At 33.7% G+C, this 25,525-nt stretch overlaps 1 protein-coding gene across 6 annotated transcripts in view; it reads left to right on the forward strand.

The window, feature by feature from the left end:
* The window catches only part of UPF2 (UPF2 regulator of nonsense mediated mRNA decay), a 183,913-nt gene that overhangs the window by 101,193 nt on the left and 57,195 nt on the right, over nucleotides 1-25,525 (forward strand). For 5 of the 6 annotated variants that reach the window (XM_074268647.1, XM_074268645.1, XM_074268651.1 and 2 more), the window contains one exon: nucleotides 5,895-6,594. The exons of the other annotated variant lie outside the window; for it this stretch is intronic. In XM_074268647.1, the coding sequence (XP_074124748.1) occupies nucleotides 5,895-5,904 (10 nt within the window). In that variant the 3' untranslated portion in view covers nucleotides 5,905-6,594. Of the gene's footprint in view, nucleotides 1-5,894; nucleotides 6,595-25,525 lie in introns of those variants that run through there. 6 annotated transcript variants of the gene reach the window in all.

The following is a 25,525-nucleotide window of genomic DNA, read 5'->3' on the forward strand; positions in this document are numbered from 1 at the left end:
TTCCTTTTTACATTTCCTCTTAAGATTCTAGTTATAGTTAGGCCTCACTTTTTTTTTTCCTGATGTGCAAGAACAGACTGAAATTGTCTTAACGTTAAAAAACAGTAATGTGTTTATTTTTTAGGTATGTGGTTGGAATTTGTTTTAGATGTGTGTTTTGGTTCTGAAGTTTCCTGGTGGGAATCCATGCCAAAATTACTTAACACCATTTGAGTGTATTATTTTGATAATTAAGTTTGTATTAAGAGTCTCAAATTAAGCCATTCTTCAGTATTTCAAGTTATTGTTGTGACTCCCTGGTATTTTATTTAAATACACATGTTTTAAAGAACTCTGGAAAGTGAAGTAACTTTTGTTTTTTCATCTTAAAAAGTCGATAATAAGATCTTGTAATTTGTCTGCTAGTTTTACCATACCTTTTCTATTAAACTGTAAGTACCATGAGGGCAGGTACCATGTCTTAGCAGAATTTTTTACTTCTCCTAGTACTTAGGCAGGTGTTTAGTGTACCAAAGGTACATAATTAATGTTCATTGTATTGAATCCATCTTTTATGATTTGTGAAATTGAAGCCCATGACACTTTTTTATCTGACCACTGTATTTACATTTTTATCAACTTATAAGCATGGTCCTATAAATATATTCTTTCTCTCTATGGTAGATGGAGGTAGGTCAGTTCCAAATCCATATTTAAAGAATAGCCATTATGTTGAACTGACTCCATCTGAGCATATGTTTGTTCTTTAAGAAAAAATATTTCGGGGCAGCTAGGTGACCCAGTGGATAGAGCACCAGCCTTGAATTCAGGAGGACCTGAGTTCAAATGTGGTCTCAGACACTTAACACTTCCTAGCTGTGTGACCCTGGACAAGTCACTTAGCCCCAGCCTCAGGGAAAAAAAAAGAAAAGAAAAAATATTTCTTTGAATTTCATGGATATAGGCAATCCTAACCAAATTATTTTTAAGAAAATTGGTTTTTTATAATAGTTTGGGTTTTGGTGTAATATCTGTTAATTCTTATTCTTTAAAAAAATCTATTTAATTAGAAAAATGAAAAAGAAAGCTATCTGATCCATATGTATAACAGCATTTTAAAAAATTACTTGTATTCATTACATACCTATAATAGACTTTTTATTGGTGGCAAAATATGAAAACTAGGTTAATAAGCAATGAAAAACATTCATTCTGTACCATTACTAGTTGTTTTTGCTTTTTTTTTTTTTTTTTTTTAATAACTTTAAACACATTATAGTGTTCTTAGTAACAACTGTTCTATTTCTGTCACTTCTGAAACTTTGGACTTTTCTTTTATCTGGAGTATGTTGTTTACTCCTTTGACCTTTGTTTAGGAAGCTGGTTAAAATTTTGAATAGAGTTAGAATTTCTCTTTCATTGAAGTTTTTATTCAGTCACTATGATTTCTCTCCTTTTACTGCAGTATTTGCCTTTTTCTAGTTATAAAACTTTAGGGTGTTGTGATCTTTGAAATTAAAAAATTCTGGAGAAACTATCTTACAAATTTGTTTTTTAGAGTAGAATTTTATTCCTTCAACAAAATTTTAAGAGCTTTAGCACTATCCTGGGATTTGTATGATTATCCTAAATGTTCTTTCTCTGATTTTCATTTTGTTGCTCTCAATTCTTCCTGTACAAATTCTCTTTTTCAGTCCCCCATGATCTATGCCCTAACTGTGTATGTATCTCAGCTCTCTTATCTATGGCTGCCTTTTCTTTCTACATTCTTTCTTGGTGATCTTATTAGCTTTTGTGGGTTCTATGATCTATATATAAATGATTCCATATCCTGTTCTGTTCTCTTTTGTGAGCTGCAGTTTCATATATCACTAAGACATTTCCAACTGAATGTCTCATAAACATTTTTGTAAACATTTCAAATTCTACATGTTCAAAATGCACCTCATTATCTTTACTCCAAAACCTGTCTTCCTAAGTTCCTATTATATTTTTGGTACATCATCCTTAAATTCACCCCAGTTTAGCAACCTCAGAATATCCTAAACTATAAACTCTTCCTTTAATACTTCCCCCCTTCTTTATCAGTTGCTAGGTCTTCTTGATTTTTCTTCCATGAAATATCTTGTATCTTCACTTCATGCATTATATAGCACTACCCTATTTCAGGTGTTCATCATCTTTCACATATACCATTGCAGCAGTCTCCAAAGTGGCCTACCTCACATCTGCTTTTTTTTTTTTTTTTTTTTTTTTTTTCAATCCATACTTCATAGTGATGGGCAAAGTGATATTTCTAAGCCACAGATCTGATTCCCTGTCCAAAGGCTATAGTGTCTTCCTATTGATTCTTGGATCAAACATAAATTCCTCTTTGATATTTAAAGCCCTTCAAAAGTTGCCTCTAACTTGTCATATTAGGATTATTATATATTACTCTCCTTCATCTATTCTATGGTTCAGGCAAACTGGCCTACTTGTACTTCCTTACCTTATACATAATATAGCATCTTTCACTTCAGTTCCTTTGGATAAGGTTATCCTGGCACAATCCTTGCTTTCCTTCCCATGCCTGAAATGTCTTCTTTTTCTGTTCTTTCTTTAGTTACTAATATTTCCCTCAATATCCCCCTTAAAATTTATATTGGCTTAGTATCATTTTTAAAAATCTGCTCACCAGAGCTATGTTTGATAAAATAAAAGTTCCTCAAGGGCAGGGATTTTTTCATTTTATTTCTGTATTTCTAGCACCCAACTTAGTACCTGACATGTAGTGGATACTTAATAAATGCATATTGATAGATAAAAGATTCATAAGTATCTTGACCTTCATGATTATAATCTGGTAGGGGAGAAAAGATACTATGTCTAATATAAACATATATGTGTGTATATGTATATTGAATCATTAATCCTATTTAAGTCATTTTTATCCTTTTATAATTTTCCTTAGCTTATTAACAGTTTCCTGATTACTTTTCAAAACTTTCTCTTAACTTATTTTATCTGTTCCTAATCTTTGACGTTTTCCCCATTGATCCTTCTGATTCTGCAAATTTAAGCTTCTTTTGCCTCTTTATATTTTGGGAAGAAAGTGACCTGCCTGAGCAATTACAACTTTTTTTCTTAAATCTCTTCTTAAAAACCTTACTTTTCCATGAATATGGAATATTCTTATCAATAGCACTCCATAAAGTATTTATGATATTCTCTAATGATAGACCTTTTCACCCGAATTTATGATTTCAATATTTAATTTATAGCTACAAATTCATTTCTTAAAAGTATAAAGAAATTTCTAAAGAATGTTTCAAATTGATGACAATACATCTGTCAGGTAGATTCTACTAAAAATCATAGCATTCTTATCTTAGCACTGGCAGAAGTAAATTAATCTTTTCATTCCTTCCTCTTAATTCGTTGTAATAGTAGAGAACCATAAGCTAGTGCTCAAGATTGATAATTATCTCAGCATATTGCAAAGAACTTTTAAGAATGTTTAAATGAAATGGTAGCCTAGAGAATCTGTTTTGTTATTGTTTCTATAAGTATATAGTTTCTCATTAGTCTAGCCTCAGCACTGTCATCTTTACTCGATTATTGTGAAAGCTAGTTCCATTTTTTTAATGGTTTCAGAATGCATAATCTGTCTAGAAGTGTGTTAACAGGACTGTGAAAAATAGGTGTTCTATACATATAAAAGTAGGTAAAAGTGGGCAAATACAGATAATAATGTTAAGCATAGTTTTTAAGTCATAAATATTTATTTTGTTTAAATAACCTGAAAGAACACAATCCTATGGAATTATGCTCTTAATATTTTGGTGCCTTTTTTTTTTTTTTTTTTAATTATGATCTTGACTTTTTTTGCAAACAGACCTACCTATATTTTATTTGTGCCACTTCACTTACATGTGCCAAGAATATGGGGACATGTTAAAATCTCTGTTTTTACACAAAAAGTACTTGAAAGAAGAGACTGAGAAATTGCAATTCTCAGTTTGGTTTTATATTTTTCTAGCATCAAAACAGATTTTAATGATGGTGATATATAAATACAAATAAAGAGAAATACATTTAGAAGAAAATTATGTAACAGCATATTTTATAGTTTTCTTTGTAGATTTTTATCGTTTTGCAGGGACACTGATTATAAGTGCAGAGTTTTTTCCATAATATATAATTAATGATCTTCGAAGCTTGTGTGTGTAAATTAAGTCATTGACTTTGTCATTGGGCTTTCAAGCTAAAATAAGTGTGGAGTGTTTAGTTATAGTATACACTGGAACTAGATCTTTTGTTCATAGAACTCATTATTTCTTGATTCCTAATCTACTCATTTTTAAAATAATTTTCAATCCTGAAGACTCCATTGATATTTTTGCCTTTTCACCATCCAAACTACATCTTTGCTCAGCTCCAAACTTTAAAGCTTCTCCTTGTTGATGTTGTATGATGGATATATTGAGATGGGGCTAATTTATCTGCAGTTTGAAGTGGCATAACTATAGCATCCTTCTGAGATAAGATTTTTCTAATGTACTGAGTTTATGATCATTCCCTCTCTTCCTTCTTTTCCTTCTCCTCTTCCTTGCTCTTCTCTTCCTCTTTCTTTTCCTCTCTATCCCTCTTTCCCTTTCTCTATCCCTCTCTCTCTCTCCACGCCCCCCCCCCTTCTCTTTTAGTGATCTAATCTGCTTCCATGGGGTTCTCTGTGTCAAGGATATAACAAAAGTATTCAACCATCTCTAATTTCTCTTCATCACTTTTTTTTCCTTGTCATCTCTTAAATACTTGCTGGACTTCTACACTTGAATATTCTAGAATCTGAAATTCATTAAGTTTGAATCAAAATTTTGTCATCTTTCCCCCAAATAGGCTGTCTCTTCATATTTCCAATTTCTGTAATTGGTACCTTTTCCAGTTGTTCAGATGTCATCTTCCAGTTTAATCAGCTGCCAAATCCTATCAGGCTTGCCTTTATAACATCTCCTTCTCTCTACTTACATTACTATAGTTAAGAGGTTCATTCCTGCTCTTAACTATTGTAAATTGGACTCAGCTTCCAATTTTTCTGTCACACAGTACCAAAGTAATATTCTTAAGGCACAAGTCAACATTCTACTGCTTCACTCAAAAACTTTGGAGTATCTTTCTGTTTTTCTTTAGGATAAAATGAAGTTATCAAAAGTCTTACACAATCTGACTTCAGCCTAATTTTTCAGCCTTATTTCACAAGATATACCAGCCAAATTAGACACTATATTCAACGTATTATTTTCTTACTTCCATGAATTTGCATAGACATAAGTGTCATCTTTCTCCAAGACTCAGGTGCCACTTACTCTTTGTATGACCCATGAGTACCCCCAAGATGAAAATATTTTCTATCTTCTCAAATAATTCCTGTAGAGCAGTTTTCCATTTATTCAAATGATTTTAATTTTGGCATTTGTTTTGATTGATAAGTAGGGGAAATTTTTTTTCTTTTTTCTCTTGGAGTATTTTCCACTGACATTCAGCAAAAAGAATTAGGATTTGAATAAACTCAATTTACATATTTCTGTCTTATTCTTTATGTTCCTCATTAATATAACTTCCTGTTTAAGAAACTAACTGCATCCAAAACAGCTTAAAAATTAGTCCTCCTTCCCCCCCCCAAAAAAAAAAGAGCCAGAAAGTCATCCATTCTACCCATTGTCTACAAAAATTGATCTCTCCAATGTACTACTTGCTACCTTTTATTTTGCTTTAGTCTGGAAGAGAGGTTGTATACTTTGTAATAGGACTGGTTCTGTTTGGAGAAGCTACATCTGTTACATAATCACTGTAGCAAGAGCACTGTTTCTCTCTTTGGCAATAGTTCTAGTTCTACAATGATTCAATATTTAAAATTGCCTTCTTTATACCTTTAGGAGACGTTGATCCAGCAGCAAGTGTCATTTCATTAGGTCCTGTATCTCTGATGTTGTGGATAGTGGAGTCCTCCAGCAGTTGAATGAGAGCAGTGGACACATCTCAGCATGTCGGGCTAGAGAGTTGCGAATCTAAACCTGGGGCAGGCTGGGGCCATGAGGCAGAAACACCAGCCTCCACTAACACCGCAACAAGCTGAAGCTTCCAGTTATGGCATAAAAGGCCTTTTGTTATGGGAACCACGCGAGGGTTAATCTTCTCATGAGAATGGAGGTAAAGAAATGAGATGGTTAACTTTACTACTGAGCAGTTACACCAAGAACAACTGTCAATGAGATGGATTGTGCCGGAGCAGAAAAGGTTTTGATGGTAACAGTATGGGGGATAAAGAACTTAAGTTTTAAACTTGATGTGAGTTACATTGTCTCTGAATTGAACATCCTGTGTTGGAAGAAGATACATTTGGGGGCTCCAAGACTACAGTAGAAAAGTATAGAGCAAGCAGTAAAATCTTCTAGTCAAATCTTACATGCAGGACAACAAAATGATGAAAGATATCCAAACACCAGATACTCCACCAGGAAGGCTTTCATTTTAGAATTTGTTTGAAGGAGCAAAGGATGGGAGAGAGAAATCAATTTTATCCATCAAAGCCAGTGAGATAAAATTGTCTATTAAGATAAAAGAAAAAAAAATAAAGACTATTACTATACAGAGAATGTTGATCCAGATCACTTAGAAAAAATCTGAAACCAGCTTAAGAACAGGGATAAAGTCAAGCCCATTGTAAGTATCATTGAAAACCAAAATGTGCCAGTCAGCATGTCATAGAAAATGACCAAAGGGCAAAAAGAAATTGATCAGAATTTTGTTGGTCTTCATGGGTTCATAGCCTCTGTCTCTAAACAAAATATGGAAACAAGTAGAGCTTTTTTTCTTTCTTTCTTTTTTCTTTTTTTCTTTTTTTTTCTTTTTTCTTTTTTCTTTTTTTTTTTTTTTTTTGCTTCCCTACCCCTTCTCCCCCAAATAGAAAGGAGATTTCTTGGTCCGTTTCTGACAATCTGTTGTTTATTAGGATAGTTGTGTCTTTTGTTTGCTTTCTAGTAGGCATAGTACATTTAGTTAAAAAGTACATCTGTATGCTACTACTTGATTAAAAACTTTTTTTTTCTAGCCATTTTCTTTTTTTTTTTTTCTTTTTACCACTGTTTCAGTTTCTGCATGTAGAATTAAATAAGAAACAAAACTTGTAAAGTTGTAACATTTCACATGGAAATGCTGCCCGATCTTCACCAGCTTCAAAAATCTGACCTTTGCCGATGCTGCAATAAAGTGTTGTAATTTAGATTTGCTGTGTATTTCTTTTTTTTTTTTTTTTTAATCCAATAAATGATAAAAATCATTATCTGCTGGGATCAACTTTGTGCTTTGTGAGGTGTAAACCCTCTTCAGAGAAATATACCTCACTTCACTTCCTCAGATGTTGCCATATTTGTTTTCCCAAGTGCCTGAATTAGGGTTTTGAGTATACTTCCTTTATCCAAGAGAAAACTAGGCTGTGATGAAAGTCCCTGCACATGTTAGCTATGCATGAGCCATAAAAGTAAAGATAACCCATTTGAGATGGGTGACTTAAAAGGACAGTGAAATGTATACTCTTGATCAATTTCCTTCTGTTAGGCTGGTTCCAAAGGTTAAATTAGACAACTTCAAGGGAATTAATGGCATCATTGTCATTAGAATTTAAAAAGTTCAGTCCTTTTCAAAAGATTGTGGAAACAGACTTTCAGAATTTGAAAGGAATCAGCTTGCCCTCTTTCCATATATATGTCTGAAAATAAAATGTAGGCTTGAATATGCAACATCTGTGTCTTTGTAAGGAAATCTTTAGTATGTTATACCTTCCTCAATGCTTAATGGTATATATTTGTACTGAATTGTTTTGAGAAGTTTAAGCATATGTTATTTTTATATTGCTTAATTTGGTCTTGTCCTATCTTCAAGCTGTTGTTCTGTATCTCTCCTCCCTATCAGTACTGAACTCCTAGAAAATGTTATGTTTTTGCAGTTTTATTTTCTTATAAACTAGTCATTTCTCAGCTCTTTGTTACCTGTGTTCTCATCTCATCCTTCTTTAGAAATTGCACTAAGGTTACCTGTGATCTCTTTAACTTCTAATTGGTCTGTTTTCAGTCCTTACCCATCTGCAGTTTTTTATGTTGTCAACCATTTGGTGGATATTTCGTTGTCATTTTGCTTCTGGTTCTTCTACTATCTTTTGGACTTCTTTGATGGATAATCATCCATCCTTTATCCACCTAATGCTGGGTGTCTTCCAAGGTCCTGTCCTGTCTTCTCTTTGTAATCTCCTTAGGTCCCTTGGGTACAAGTGTCTCTATAAAAAAGCCTAATATATAAGCCCAGTCCTAAACTCTTTCTTGAAGTTTAGGCTCACATTTGATAGCTACCTACTGGATATCTTTACCTAATATCCCATCAGCATCTCACACTGTTAATAACAGAATTCATTATCTTTATTCCTTACTCCGGCTATCTTCTAAAATACCCCATTTCTGTTGAGGATCTCACCGGCCTTCCAATCATCCAGCTTCACATACTGTTTAGGACAGTGTTTCTTACTTTCCCTCACATTATTCCCTTGCCAAGTCTGAGTGATTTTTACCTCCACAATATCTCTGAGATGCATCATCTTTTCAAATCCATTTTAGATTAGGGCCCCTATCACCTTTTTTTCTTGGACTCCTCTTTGGTCTCTCAGCTTCCAGTTTGTCCCTTCTTCAATTCATCTGCTACAGACCTGCCAAAGTGATATTTCTAGAACATAGTTCTGATTGTGTCATTTCCCCTTCTCAAAAATATTCAGTGGGTCTTTGTTGCCTCTAACATAAAATATGAACTTCTTGATCTCACATTTAAAGTAGCCCTTCCTCAGTTTAACAGCAGACTACCTTTCCAGACATATTATCATATTACTACCTTTCACTTATTCACTTGGTCTGCTTGTTCTTCTCCAAACTTAATTTCTTCCATCTTGAGCTTCTGAGTTTACATAGGTGATATCTCCCCTATGGCATATCTGGGATGCAGTATTTCCTCACCTCCACCTCTTAGAATCCTTTCCTTCAAGCCTCATTCGAGTATTCTTCTAATAAAACTTTTCCTTGTCTTCTCAGTTTGTTAATACAATTTCCTTAATTTTATCTTGTTTCTGTGTATGTACATGTATCTTCCCAATAGAATGTAAGCTCCTTTAGGGCAGGGACTTTTTTTTCCCCTTTGTATACTTAGTGGCAATTTAATAAATGTTTATTGAATTTTAGGTGCATTTTAGATTTGACAGTCCCTATTTTAAAGTTAGAAAATTGTGGTTTCTTGCCTCCAATTTCCTTCTCAAATGATACACAAAGCACAAGTAATTGGCTTTGTTCAAATATCTGCCATTCCAAAAGAAATTAATATTTTTCTAGCCAGGTAGCTTGAAGGCTATACCAAATTTGGTAAGATCCTACAAAACATAAAACTTTGTTTCATTTGACTAGCACAATAGGGAAGTAATGAAGAAAAGAATTAAGGAAGTTTAAAATAAGCCTTTATTAACCACAAATAGTAATCTTTTACTTTGTATAACACTTCATAGTTTTAAAATGCTTTCACACAAAGTATTTTTTAATTTGGCCTGATTGGTTTGTGAAGTTTGGTCTGAAAGATAGTATGCTTCCCCTTTTACAGATAAGAAAACAAAAGTACATGGTAAGTGGGGGAGCCAGGACCAAAAACTCTGGTTTTCTGGTTCCTAATCTAATGTCCATGTATGCATGCTTCCTTTGAGAATCAAATAATAGGAGTCAAATAAAGGCAAGAAGATGCATGGTCATTTATAGACTATATTGTCTATCAGCAAGAAAATAAAATTTGTAGTTATTTCATCTTTCAATAAAAATAGTGATTTTCCATGACTTAGCAAGAGTTGTGGTTCCCTTTCCCAAATTCAGTCATTTTATTAATGAAAAAAACCCATAAATTCTCATACTACAAAGGCTTTTTGTTTATGTGCTTGTCCTTATACTCATGTATGTATGTGTATGGTAACACCTCATTTATAGAATATAGTTAAGAACGAAGAAATGAATAGTTAAATCCAACCAGAATAGGTATCAAAACCTTTAGCTTGCAAATATAAGAAATTACGTCTTCACTCAGATATTTTACACTAGGTTATCTATTTTATAAATCCACTACAGAAAAGTAAGGTGAGCAAGACTGCTCCAAATATATACACTGAAAATAATTTAAAATGGCAGTTGATTAGAAAGGGGATAGAAAACCTTGCCAAAAAAATTAAATGTTCTCAGGTCATTTGGCATAGTAACAGTCTTTACACATTTCAGTGGTAATTCTTAAAGTCACCTGATTTACAATAGTGTAATAATTGATGTTCATAATGGAGATATGCTGAGTCAAGGAGAAAAGGTTCAGTTACATTCAATAGAAACAAATAGCAAATTGTATAAGTACAATATCTATCCTGTGATTAAAATATGAAAAATGTTGATTTCTGAATGGGACCAACCTATATAAGGAAAATCTAGTTATCCATTTGGTTCCCAAGGGATGAGGATAGAAAATTGAGATTTGTTTTTTTGTTTGTTTGTTTGTTTTTAAGATGAACTAGAGCTATCAGGTATTTGTTTCATGAAATGAGATTCATATTTCTTATCTAAAATCCTTTTTCACTTTTTCTTTTGATTCACTAATAATCTTTCCCAATTAATTTTTTAAAACTTCCTTGTAAATTGTTTATTATAATTATCACTTTCTGTTATAGCTCAAGGTTTCTTGTAGTTCTTGGTTCACACTGATTTCTGATTTTCCTCAATTTCTTAGAATCCAGCAGAGAACCACACCCAAATGGTCTCTACTTCCATGCTGCTTCATGACAGCAGTAACATTCTTGACATAATCATTTAAGATTTAGGGGTTAGCAAGAACACAAACTATAGAAGGAAGGGTTATTTGATAAGAATTATTAGAAAAACTTGGAAGCAATTTGGCATGCTGTCATTTCAGACCAGTATCTTAATAACATAAATCACAATATGTTCCAAGGTGGATAAACAGCTCATATATAAAGATCATATAGGATTATAGACTTAGAAAGGACCTTGGAGGACATCTAGTGCAATCTTCTTGAGCAAACAGGCCTAGTACAAGTAAATAACTGTCCTGGGCCACACAAGTAAAATAATTGGCAAGGCAAGATTTGAACCCAGGTACCTGAAACCAAATTGAATCATTTTTCTATAATACCAGGCTTCCTTTTACAATAATGTTATAAGAGGAGGTAACTTGCACAGCTGTGGCTAGGGGGAGAATTCATACTCAAACAAGGGATAGGGATGATGCATTTAGCATCTACTAATAGAAGCTTGATATCTGAGATTCAGAGAAGTAGCATGGTGCTATGGAAGGAACTCTGGATTAAGGGATAGAGAATCTGGTTTCGAATTCTAGCTCTGTTATTTGTTAGCTGTGTGATCCTGGGCAAATCACAACCTCACTGAGTCTTAGACTCTTCGTTTGTAAAATCATTAACTTGTTGTGGATGACTTCCAAGGACTTTGCAGCTCTCAGTCTGTGATCTTATGATCATAAGAACATTTATATGAGTATATATGTACACACATATATGCACCACTGTCCAATAAATAAGTGATTAAAGTGTAAGCTCCACTAAGGATTCAGTACAAGAAAGAAAAGCTATCAACAACTACAGAATTAACCTGCCATCAAGCTATAATGTAAAAGAAATAAATGTACATTAAACAACTGAAGTTTCAGTTCACTTACCAAGTTGACAAAGGCATAATAATAATATACTATTGGGTGAGCTTTGAGTTACTCTTTATCTTCCTGAAAATAATTTGGGATTATGAAATAAAAATTACCAAAATTTTCAATTCAAATTCTTGACCCAGAGATACCCAGGTAAGCAATGTCCAAAGGAGAACAAAGTAAGAAAGAAAGAAAAAGTATTGTAACAGCAGTTTTTTGTGGTTTGGGTTTTTGTGGAGGGAGTTTGGTAGCAACAATGGTTTCCTATTGGGTAAGGGCTGAATAAATTGTGACATATGGGTAGAATGGAATATTGTTCTTTAAAAAATGACAAATATGAGAAAGAAGAATATGAAAAGACATAAGTTAAGGGAAGAAAACACTAAGGAGTACTATCTTTATGACTATCGAAATATAAGTGAATGTAATTCTAAAATACATTTGAATCTACATTGAATACAATGTTAAGTTTGGGTTTCCAGGCACAATAAGGAAACACTTCCTTTTGGTAGAAAGATTTGAGTTATGGCTGTAGAATTCGGTCAATTACGTGGATTTGTTTTGCTTGTAATGGGGAGGGTTTGAAGGGAAAGCAGAACTAAGAAATAATTGTATAATAAAGTCAAAAAACTCAAAGGCTAGATAAATGAATTTTGAAGTCATTTCCAATGCTGGTATTATTTTTTAAAAATACTCTTAAGTTTAAGGTGAAAATCTCAACTTAGTCAACAAGTATTTTTTGAGAGCCTCAGATTTAGTGCTGGAAGAGACCTTAGAGGTTACCCAAACCAACTTCCTCATTTCACTGATGAAAAAACTGGATGTCAGGATAAAATGATTTGTCTAAGTAAGAAGCAGAGCAAGATTTCAAACTTCAGGGTCTCTTGATTCCAAATATACCACTATACATCAGAGCACCTAATTTTTATATCCTTGTAAGTAGGGAATGGATCCTACAGTGTTAAAGACTGTGCTATTAGAACAGAAGGTCTGGCAGACTGCTTCATGCTAAAAAGTATTAAGTATGGTCCTAGCAAATAGATTAATTCTGCTAAATAAGAACTAGCCCCATTATGTAGGGAGAGATGTGTTATCAGTTGGCTTATTCTTTTTGATGAATTTTTTTTTTTCTTCATGGTAAAGCATGATTCCAAAAAAAAAAAAAAAAAAAAAAACCAAAAATGGTTAAAATATGTAGTTCCCTTTTATTCCTGCAGTAACTGTGGCGACACAGCAGAAAAGGAGATGTTTAAATTGTACAATTTCTAGATCTGCTATAAATGTTAACTTTTTTTTTTGTTTTTGTTTTTAAAACAATTTTTTTTATTAAGGCTTTTAATTTTCAAAACATGCATGGACAATTTTTCAACATTAACCTTTGCAAAACCTTGTGTTCCAGTTCCCCCTTCCCCTTCCCATTACTCCTTCCCCAAATGGCAAGTAATCCAATATATGTTAAACATGGTTAAAATATATATAAACATTAATTGTTGTTTGAAATGTGACTTGTCCAGTGATTGAGAATACATACTACTCAAGGAACTCTATCATATAAATATTGAGATTCAAAGCCATGTGTCACCAAAGTGACAGATAGTTTACAGATTCTTGTTGAGGAAACAAATTGGCAAAGTTAATTTTATCATGCATTCAAAAGCAAAAATATGATATTTGGTAATATACATTTCTATTGCTTATGATGAGCATGATCAAAAAACTAAATTGCAGCAGGGAAGATTACATTTTACAAAATATTAATATCAGTATTTTTTATGATAATAGTCAAAACCAAAAAAAAAAACCTAGAACCATCTTTCTGTCATTGGATTCAGTGTTTCTGATATTATTTATCTTGTTGTTATAACACACACACACACACACCCCAGCCCAAATATACACAAAACAGAATACATTAGCAGCTGCCTAACTACTGGCAAAATTTGTCCAGGATAGTTTTCTACATCACTGAAGACTTTCAAGGAAAGCTGAAATGACACTTGGGTAAGTTGTAGACTTTTTTGTTCAGATATAATAAAGCAATGGTTTTTACAAGCTCTTTAGAGGAATGACCTTTGTATATGTTGAAAAAATCATTGAATCTTAAAATTGAGAGACTATTCAGTCCACCCAGTGTCTTCTAGTATTTAGTATCTTTTAATAGCAAATGGTTATCAGACCTTCATATGAAAATTTCAAAAAAGAGATAAGGTAGGCTTTCACTACCTTATTGATTGCATTTTTTAGATTAAAAACTTAAAATTGTTTTTAAAGTTTTCCCCTATACTAAGCCAAGTTATACCCCTATGCACCTTCTACCATTGTTCTTAATTCCTCTAAGAGTCAAGCAGAGCTGCTTTGAGAACTTTCCTGTGAAAGTTCTTTAAATAATCGATGAATAATTGATAAATTCCTCTTCCCTTCTTTCCCCTGAATCTTTCTCTTTCCTCGTATGGCATGATCTTAAGACCTTCCCAATCTGTGACCTTTCTCTAATCTCGAACTTAATACAATACTCTTAGGTATGATTAGATGAGAATAAAGTACAGATAAGCCATCACTTCCCTCATTCTGGATACCATGACTTAAGACATCCCTAGATCATATTATTTGTCTACTATTGAGGTAATTTGGCGATGTGGAATTAAAAGGCAGGGACTTTTATGTTTGGTTTTTGTGTCTGTTGCACTCTGCACAGTACCTGGCACATAGCACTTATTTGATGCTGGAATGAAGTAATCTAGAACACTAAAGAGTTGAGAAAATCAACATTCATATCTTGCCTTAAGTATTAACTGTACTGCATGATTCTTGACATGCTTTAACCCTTCTCAGTTCCTTGTCTATAAAAACGTTTTTTTAAAATCTCCCAATAATAATATGTCTTAAAGGATTGTTGAGTCTCAAATGAGAATGTGTAAAATTTCACAATACAACATAAATAGTTATTATATAGTAGTCAGGCAAACTAGATGATACTATAGGTAGAGGATCACACTTGGAGTCAGGAAGAGTTTGGTTCAAAATCCTGTCTCAGACATACTTTGGTTCTTGATAAGTCATGTAACTTCTTTCACTTTCAGTTTCTTTAGCTATAAAATGGGAATATTAATGGCACTTATCTCAAGTGAAATATCATGTAGAATACTTTGTAAAACCAAAGGAATATATAAATGATTTCTATCTCCATTATTATTATTTTATTGTTATGCTTTGATATATAGAGCATGAAATCCACTGCATCTTTCAGATGTCATCTTTGCTAATTTGTTGGGTATGAAGTGAAATCTCATAACTTTTAATTTACATCTATTTATTGCTGTTTATCATACATGAATATGTATTTTATTTATCTCCTAAGTAGATATCCTTTGGGAGAGGGATGATTTTTCATTTTGGTTTTATGTTTCCAATACCTAGTACTGTACTTGGATCACTAGTGAGTACTTACCAAATTTTTAATGTATTGAGTTGCAAGATATAGAAAATACAAGATTCTACAGTATTTATTGTTTGATTTTTATTTATTAAAGATTATTAAGAAATTTGTCTAGGTAGAACAAAACCATCTTTAAAGCTCTTAAATTGTATCTCACAATTTTTTGATAGATCCATAGAAATAACTTTTTTCAAAGATCTTTTACACAAAGGGATGCATAAAATAGAATAAAAGAATTGCAGAATTTGGCATTTAGAAGGAACACCCACAGCTATCCATCCACTCCAATCCAAACACTAAAGACAAACCTGAGAAGTGCTCATGCAGCCTCTGCTCAAAGATCTTCATGAAGGGGAAACTCCTTCCATTTTTGCACAGCTCTAGTTATGGGGAATATTTCTTAACTTTGAGCCTTAGTTTACCTTTTTGCCCATTATTCTTATTTTTGCCTCCTCAACCTTGTGATAGCCTTTCATATACTTGAAGACAACTTTCACATTCTCCTTGAATTATCTTTTTTCCAAACTAAACTTGCCTAGTCTTTTAAACCAAACCTTCCTCTGAGCATTCACTAGATTATTAACCAATATCCTTTTAAAATTGTCATGTCCCCAAATTCAACTTGGTGAGATCTGATAATGGCAGAGTAGAATGGGACTGCATCAACTCCCCATTCTTTGAAGCCCAGAATCACATTGGCATTTTTGGCTGCCGTAACACACTGCTGACTCAAGAGAGTTTGCAGCCCACTAAAACCCTTAGATCTTTTTCATAACAATTGTCTGTTCATGCTTCCCTCATTGCAAACTTGCAACATTAATTCTTGTATTCAAGTTCAGGACTTTACATTTATTTCTGTTGCATTTAATCTTACAGGTTTAACCTAGAGCTCTAGGCTGTCACAATCTTTTTGGATCCTGATTAGCTATCCTATCCAATTTTGTATCATCTGTATGCTTTTATTCAATTTAGTGATAAAGTTATAATAATACTAACTTAAATTTATATAACACTTTAAGGTTTGCATTGTACTTCACAAATACTTCCTTTGATCCTTACACTAAACCTTGGAGATAGGTTTTATTATTACCTCCATTTTACATAAAAAGAATAAAGGTGAATTGACTTGCTCTGAGTCACAGTAAATGTCTGAGACCTTATTTTAGGTCTAATGTTCTATCCATTGCACCATCCAGCTCTCTCCAAACAGCTCAAGGCCAAGCATTGATCCCTGGCATATGTCATTAGAGACTTCTTGCTACATTCTCACTGAATTATTAACAACTATGTTTGGAATATAGCCATCTGACCAGTACAATGCCAGTACTGGTTTTGATCCAATGCAGTACTGCATTGATCCAATTTATTATCTGATCCATATTCCCATCTTTGTTAAAATTTAAACTATATTCCTGACATTTTACCTCATCTACTACTATGATAATTTGGTCAAAAAGGGAAATGAAATCAGTCTGTCATATCCTGTTTTTCATGAAGCCATGCTAGATCTTTGTATTAAAATAACCTTTTCCTTTTTTAGATATTCACCAATCATCTATGACAATACATTCTAGAATTTTCTCAGGAATTGAAGTAAGCTCACTGACTTTTAGCCTGCTCATTTTCCTACTCCCATCCCCTTTTTAAAAATTGGACATTTGCCCTTCTCCAATTCTATGATGTCTCTCATTTTCCCTGATTGACTCAGCAATCATATTGAGCCAGTTCTTTCTAGGATCCAAGGACAAATTTCACTTGGGTCCACTGACTTGAATGTTTTCTAGTCTTTTAGGATCCTGTATTTAGATCTCGAAAGGAATTCATTTATTCCAGTACCCTCATTTTATGGATGAAGAAAATGAGGCTCAGAGTTTGTGATTTGCCCAGAATCAGAAAGCTGGAGCTGCAGGCATGTCCTAGTTAATTATTATTTTATTGGGTATCAACTTTTTAGTCATTTTTGTTTGTCACTACTTCTAGTACGTCATCATTATCATTGCCAATTTAGACCAAGCCAAAAAAACAAACCCTAACCTTGCTTTAATCCTTTTTTTTCCCCCTCTTAATAGTGTTAAGGAAAATCAAACAAGCTTTTTCTGTTCTTCTTAACTTCTCTCACCAGCCTCACCTCATTATGCGCTTTTACATTTCAAGGCTTATTCTTATGGGGAATGCCACGTTCTTATATCAGACATTATTTGACATTAAAATGTAAGTTGATTGGCAAGTTCCTGGCACATTCATATTAGTCTTTTCAGACAGATTTCATTTTTTTTTTTTCCTCACTGGAATAATTCCTTTTTGTGTCTTCAGAATTTTATTCTTGAGCATTCTCTTACTGAAGGATTTTAATCTATAGAGTCCTATCTGTTTCTTCTCAATCTCTTAAAATTACCTTTCCCTATACAGAAAATACTTGTCAGACTATGCTCATATTTTCTTTCTCCTTACAATTTCTAGAATGGAGCGGCCATTGCTTCTACCAGGTTTCCATTATTTCCACCTCAAAACAATTCTTCCCTGTTAGTGAAAGTGAAATGTCAAATAAAATTTTTGTTGTTTCCTTTACCTTTTGAAGGATATAATTTTTACTAAGGCAAATCAAAGTGCCATTAGCTGCTTTGGCTATAGAAAGTGGGAAGAGGGATAGAGACAGGAAAATAATTACAGAGAAAGTAAGCTCTTATCTGGGTGATTAAAGTTCACCCTCACTAATATATGATGCCTCTATGAGATGCTTGTAATCCATTTCCCAAACTACTTATGTATTTCCTCTTTCTGTCAAGATGATCCATAGCTGCATTCTTCAAAATGTTCCCTAGATACTTGGGGGTCCTTAAAATTCCTTTAGAAGTTCATGAGGTCAAAATTATTTTTATAATGATATTAAGGTGTTATTTGCCTGTTAAAATATTCTATCTTTCCAACTACATATGTATGAAGCTGCATTTCTTCATATACTTCAACCAAAACAACATATTCCGACAAATTGAGTTGCAGAAGCAAGGACAAGAATTCAGCTTGTCTTCTATTAAGCCAGACTTTTAAAAGATTTGCACAAATGTGTAAAACAATGCCATGATTCTTACTAATTTTTGAGTTTTGGAAAATTAATTATTTTTCATAAAAAATGTTATTTATGTTGACTTGTAATGAATTTATAATTGTTATTTTTTAATGAATGAATAAATAAATATTTTAAAAATTTATCAGTTTTCATTTCTAATACATTAAATACTGATAAATATAAACCACATAATCAAAAGGTTTTTGAATTCCTCTATAAGTGTTACGGGGTCCTGAGACCACTGGTCTGTAATATATACACCAACAACAAGATTACTTGAGCTCCTCTCTTTTTTGACTTTTACTCAAATATTCTACATCATGTTTCTCCTCTTTGCTTCTTAGGTTTCCTCACATGAGAATACTTCTATAATATGCTCAGTCCCACTCCCCTTTTCCTTATTCTATTAAGATATACCCAACTAGAATTTAGCCCAATCATGAGTTTCATACAAACTAAGTCTCAGTGATAACTATTGAGATCAATTTGCTCTTTTGTGTTCAGAACTCTAATTTGTCCTATTTTCTAAAGTTGGGGCATTTGTTTATAGATAACTTCAGTCCATGGATTTGAGTGAGACATCTCACCAACTATCATCAAAGATGTTCTACAGACTCAGAATTGAAGAGGAAGCATTAAGATGCTCCTATTGGCAGATGACATTTAAAAAATAATAGCTTTTTTATTTTTCAAAATACATGCAAAGATAGTTTTCAACATTCACCCTTACAAAGCCTTGTATTCCAAATTTTTGTGTCTCCTTCCTCTCCTCTCTTCTCCCCTAGACATTAGATAATCCAGTCTAGGTTAAACATGTGCAATTCTTGAAACATTTTTACATTTATCATGCTGCACAAGAAAAATCAAATCAAAAAGGAAAAACAATGAGGAAAAAAGCAAGCAAACAACCAAAAAAGGTGGAAATATTTCCATTCAATCTCCATAGTATTCTCTTTGAATGTATATGGGTCTATTGGAATTGGCATATGACATTGTAGTGACTACATTTTGGAAGAGTGTATGACTTCATCATTAAATGAAGAGATACTTGAAAGAGATTAACCAAAAAAGTCCATACCAAGGGGGAAAAAAAATTGAATGAAGATGAGGCATCTAGGTGGTACAGTGGTTAGAACACCAGCCTTGAAGTCAGGAGGACCTGAGTTCAAATCTAACCTCAGACACCTAGCTGTATGATCCCGGGCAAGTCACTTAACCCCAATTGCCTCAGGAAAAAAAATTGAAGATTTCACTTTTTTCTAATTACATCATGCATTTAGGTGATCCTCCTATCCTCCTGCTCAGTCTACCAAGAACTGTTGTCTACTAGACAGATATTGTGCAAATAGATAGCTTCAGAACTGGATAAAAGGATATATTGCATTTGGGGAAAATGCACTTCTTTCAGTGCTCTCAAACTGATTTTTAATACCAATATTCTAGTTATAATATGAACCATGGAATATAATCATGCCTGAATCAATCCAAATTTCAGATGACTGAAAGGGTAAAAAAAGTCATAGAGTGGGTGACACTCAGTTGTAGCAATTTGCCAACTATAACTTTAACTGGTACAAGTGGTAGTAAAAGTATAAAAAGATTGAGGAAAAGGAAGCCAAAAGATATTGTGAGAGCAATAAATAATGGTGCTGTATTGCTGCTACCCATATCTTGTGAAAAAACCCAAGGAAATTATTAATTCAGGTCTGATGCTAGAAGGAAATGAGCTCCTAAACAGGTAACAAAAGGAGGTTTACTTAACTACAATTAAGAATAGAAAGAATATCCAATAAGGATATAGCAGCACTTAGCTCACATGACATAGCCCTCCTCACCTCCTTACGTAATGAGTCTGGTCAGCAGGACAGAGTATGGTATCTCATGCAGTCTTGAGACCTGCATCAAATTTAAGGTGTTGGACATTCTGTGAATGCATCTTTTTTAAGTCCTTAGGTGACCAGAAAGCCACATTACTATGGTTGGAAGCTACCAGGAAATTATACTAGGAAAAGTGGAAGAGCCAGTCAGTTTTCTGGGGCAGTCTTTTAGGGAAAACTCATGTTGTAGGGGAAGGGGAGACCTTAGTAGATGTTGGCTTTATCACAGCATCTGTCAAGTCCAGTATACTTTTTATTCAGGATTTATAGGGCATAGACTAGAATCCCATGGGTTGAGGCATCATGAATGGGTTGCGATCTCTACTGGTAAAGAGTGTGCCCACAATTTTGAGACTATTTATCAGTGAGATAAATTCCTCTGAATGGTTCATATTTCTTACAGGATAATATTTCATTTCATTCCCATGTCATGGTTTTTCTAGTTGGTAAGCACCCATTTTGTTTCTATTTTTTTGCTATCACAAAAGAAAAAAATGGCATGAATGCTATAAATATTTAGTACATGGGGAAACCTTTATTTTTTTTGACTTCCTAACTTAATCTGACCTCTTTGGAGTATATGCCCAACATTGGTATCTCTGGATGGTTTAGTCATGTTTTTCACAAATTCAAATTGTATTCCAGCAATACATTAATGTGCTTTTCCTGTAGCCCTTCTAATGTTTTTTGTCTTTTTGTCATCTTGGTTGATACTCATTCCCTTCTGAGGTCCTCTCTGCCTTGCCATCTGCCTTGCCTGTATGCCCTGCTGTCTCCTGGCACTGTCATCTGACCTACTTATATAACCTGAGGGCCTCTGGGTCTTGCCATTCCCTTCATAGCTGTGCCCTTAGGACTTCCAGGCCTTGGAGCTAAACTCTTATTTATCTCCCCTAATTAGAGTTTGAGCTTTTTGAGAGCAGAGAGAATTTCTTTTTTTTTTTTTCCTGTTTGTATATCCCCCACTTAGCACAGTGCTTGGCACATACTACCACTAATTAATCGGTTGCAAGTTAAGCCCCCTCTAATTCTGAAAATATGTGATTGTTAACTATAAAGAGATGGTTTTCCAATCTTGACACTAGTTCCTTTTGTTGGAGACTCTCCAGCTACATTTTCATACATAACAGAATGATGCCTAGAGGGAATGTCTTACTGTCAAAATTTAATGGACTGACCCTGATTTTAAAATTAATAACTTTTCTAGTTAGAGCACTTATTGTTTCTGACTCCACCATATCAACAAAGAAAGGAAAGGGGAATAGAGTACAAAAATGTGTTCCTCTATTTCTATGGGTTTAAAGAATTTAATGTTTTCAGCTTCAGAGACGAAAACACCAGATGGTTCCTTTCCAAGCTCTAAACCTGGCAGTAAAAATGTTATCTGGATAGAACTTTCTCCCCCTGAGTGCAAATTTTAGCTCTATGCTTTCACTTCTCCAAAGGTAGTTTTGGTCATTCCAACCCCATCTGCTGTAAATACAAGATCGTTTGGCAGTGAAAGATAGGATTTGCACAGTTGGCCATGCAAGCAGGTATCTCTTCAATTTCTATTTCTGTCCATTGTGTTTTCCCTTATGTTACTTTGCTTTTTTGATATGACATAGTCTAATACCTAAGTTTATTTGCATTTCAAGGGTAGATTAAATTGGAATATCTTCACTTCTCATTTTATTTCTGAAGTAAAACACTTGTTTAAAAAGATTCTTATCCTGTCATCCTATCTAGCTTTATATTTTATTATATTTTCCTTTGAATAGAGACTTCTTTTGTAAAATATTCCTGCCTTGGTCAGAAATATCACTCACATTGCAAACCTAAGGATCCAATGGATAGTAAAATGACAATTTAATATATATGACTAAATTAAATAAAATTAGGTTCTTTAAGGGGGCAATTCAAGGTATTGCTTTCTTAGCCTTATTCAAGAGTACTCAAATCCCCCAAATATTTTCATTATAACTGATAGATTCTCTTTCCTGGGGTTTTACAAATCTGGATTTAACAAAGATAAGGGCTCACTTGAAGCTCTTATAAAATTAGTTTCTACTAATAGTGTTTTTGGGACTAGGCAATAGAGGCGGCAAAATGGTGCAGTAGTTACAGCACTGGGCGTGCAATCAGGAAGACCATGATCTCAAATCAGGCTCAAAGACTGTTACCCTGGGCAAGTCATTTAATCTCTGCCCTGATTTTCCTTAACTCTAAAATAGGGATAATAACAGTTCCTGTCTTCTGTGGTTGTTGTGAGAATCAAATGAGATAATATTTGGAAACCCCCTTCTCTCCTTCCCTCTTTCACCCTCAGTGGTAACAGAAAGAAGGATGTTTTGGGTGCACTTGGCCAAAAAAATTTTTTTTCTGTTTAATTGTTTAAACTGCCAGGCAGCTGATCTCCCTTAGTTACTTAAAGATGGTTCTTCTAGGAGCTGCTTAGCACATATTATCCTTAAGACATTTTAAAGAGGAATCTAGGGCAAAGGAGGCTAAAAGAGCCAGATAGTCTTAGGAATACTTTGCCTTAGGATTGTTTAGATCAGGAAAAGACTATTTTGAGACCTCTTATTCAAGCCCTGAAAGTTAGAGAGCACTTTTTGGTATCCCTTTTGGTGTATTCTTCAAATGAATTACCTGATCCTAGAATGTGACTTGAGGGTTCTCCTTAAAGACATGATGTAGCATTATTGATTCATTCTTTCCCATGTATTTGTCTTTGCTTAACATAATTTAGTAAATTCAGATCTATCAAATTCTAGAGTCAGTAGACTAATGCATACCATTTTTATTTTAGTCTAAAATCTGGTGAATTAAATTGTTGTTGTCTATTGTGAACTGTTGGCTCAAATTAATATTCCTTTCTAAGTTTCTTTATATTCTTGTTTATGTTTCAGAGTTTTTACTTGTCTTTGGTTTTTTCATCAAGAATGCTTGAAAGTCCTCTATTCCATTTTATCCTGTGAAGGCTTATACCAATTTTACCAATGTTATTTGTAGTCATAAGCCTCTTTTGTCTTTTAGAATGTTGTATTCCAAGACCACCTATTTTTGGTAGAAATTGCTAGATCTTTTGTGGTCTTGACAGCGGATACTTGGTGATTTTTTTTTTTTTTTTCTGACAGCTTGAAGTATTTTTAATTGACATAGGAGTTTTGAATTTTGGTTTTGATATTTTCTGCAACTTTCTCTTTTGAGGTTCTTTCAAGAAGGGATCAGTAGATTCTTCTTCACTTTACTGCAGTTTTTATTTATAGTTTCTTGAAATACGTGTCTGGGGTTTTTTTAAGTTACAATTTTTAAGAAGTCTAATGATTCTTAAATTACATTTTGTCTTATTTTCTAGGTCAACTAATTAAATTTTTTATAGTTTTCAATCTTTTTACTTTGTTCCAATATTTTTTCTGTCTCTTAGAATCAATGATTTCTAGTCTATTTTAATTTTTAAGGAGTCCATTTCTTGGGTAGGGTTTATTACTTTCTCCCTTTAAGCTATTTATTCTTTCAAGTCTTTCCTCCAGAACTTTTAATTTAAAAAAATCTTTTGCTTAATTTCTTCTAACAATTCCCATAATATTTTTGAAATTTTTATTTTCCTTTGTGTCTCTGCTGATAGTTATGAAAGTATTGTATTTGCAATAATTTTTTTAGATCTTTTCTTTACTTATCTATCTGAATTGATGTTTTGCACCAGGACCAGATCCACCCCCTGCTTTGGGTTGATTAATCCTTGCTTGGTCTTTCCTTGGTCCTTTGGGTTCTCGGGCTGCTCTCTACACCCCAGTGTTAGCCCTCCCCACTCCTGCCCCCAATCTTTGAGTTTCAGAGCCCTCTCCTTTTCAGAATGGAATATTTGGGATCTCAGAATTCCTGAACCTAGGCCTCCCTAGTCTGAGTGCCGGAGTATTCCAATAGTCAATGGTTGATACTGCCCTAATTACTACCACATACTACTCCCAGGAGTTTCCAAGGTTCCTTATAATGGTATGTTGTGTCCACACTGGGACTTTCTTGGAGAATTCCCTTCCTCTTGCTGCCTCTATACACAAAGCCTTGCAGATTACGTGTCCCATTCCTAATTGCACTGGTAGGCATTAATAATTGGCTTTATAGAGAAGGAGATGACCCCTTCTTATTGCTCATGAGTTGCTTGGCTGACTTTTTGTGAAGATGTCACTTAGCTGTAGTTTCTCATTGGTTTTCTTGAGCATTATCTGGTCTGATGTTAACTGAATGACCTACCTCCCATTTAGAAATGAATGACTTCTACTTCTGAATAAAGGTTTTGTTTTAGCTTCTTATGAATTTTACACAGAAATAGTGATTATCAATATGTCCTCAACTTGACCACTTCCTAATTTTGACTTCTTGGTTGGTTAATGTTTTGAGTGACAGGAGGGGGTAAGAGAAAGTACCCTAGTGAAAGGGGCATGATGGAGAAAGATAGAGCAATACTGTATGGCGTAGTTGATCTGGATTTCCTTTTAATGGAAGTTCTGGGAAGAGAGGTCTCTATCCTCTTAATTAGAGCCAGGAGCCTCCAAGGTCAGAAGGTATGTTAAGTTCAAGGGCTAAAGTGATCTTGCAAGATGAAGAGGTTCATGTCTATAAAATAGGAATAAAAATGTATATTCTGTATACCTCCCAGCCTATCATGAATAGAAAATAGCATAATTTAAAGTGCTTTATAAACTGTAAAGCACTATATCAAAGTAGATTAAATTATGGTTCTCTTTATCATGTCTCAAAAGAGAGGAATTTCAATAGAAAAGGTAAATGGCTATTCTTGGGAATCAGGAAGACTGAGTTAAAATCCTATCCTACTAATAGTAATGTATGATCATCACAAATCTCTTAACTTCTTAGAGCCCCCTTGTAACTTTCTAAGAGTACAAGTCACAAATAAAATTATTGTATTTTTGGAGAAAGTTTCCACACTGGGAATTCCCTTATACTACTGAAGTCAAAGGTGTGGATACTTCCCCCCAAAAGTGTGGACACCCCTTCCCCTATGTGGAGAGGTATGAACACCCCCCCACCAACGAACTGAGTCTGTTTGATTTGTTTTTTAGAATAATATTATTTGTCTTTTTTTTTAAACCAAAAGATGGTGTTCATTAATTTTTTAAAAACTGTTTTATTAATGCTTTTTGACTTTATATCATAGTAATTTCCTAGCCCCTTCTAGACTAAACATGGTAGTTCATAATGGTTATCAATCATGATAAAAAACAGATGGTTCTGATGCAGTATGTAACTATCTGTCTCCCATGAGAGAAGAGTTGAGTTTCATTATTGCTTTTCCAGGATTTTAATTGTTTTTTTTTTTTTTCCATTTTTAGAGTTTGACTTCCTTTTAGTGATCTTTTCATTTATTTTATTATATCCACTGTGTATGTTGTC

Source organism: Sminthopsis crassicaudata, chromosome 5 (assembly GCF_048593235.1).
Source record: "Sminthopsis crassicaudata isolate SCR6 chromosome 5, ASM4859323v1, whole genome shotgun sequence".
NCBI classification, from domain to species: domain Eukaryota; kingdom Metazoa; phylum Chordata; class Mammalia; order Dasyuromorphia; family Dasyuridae; genus Sminthopsis; species Sminthopsis crassicaudata.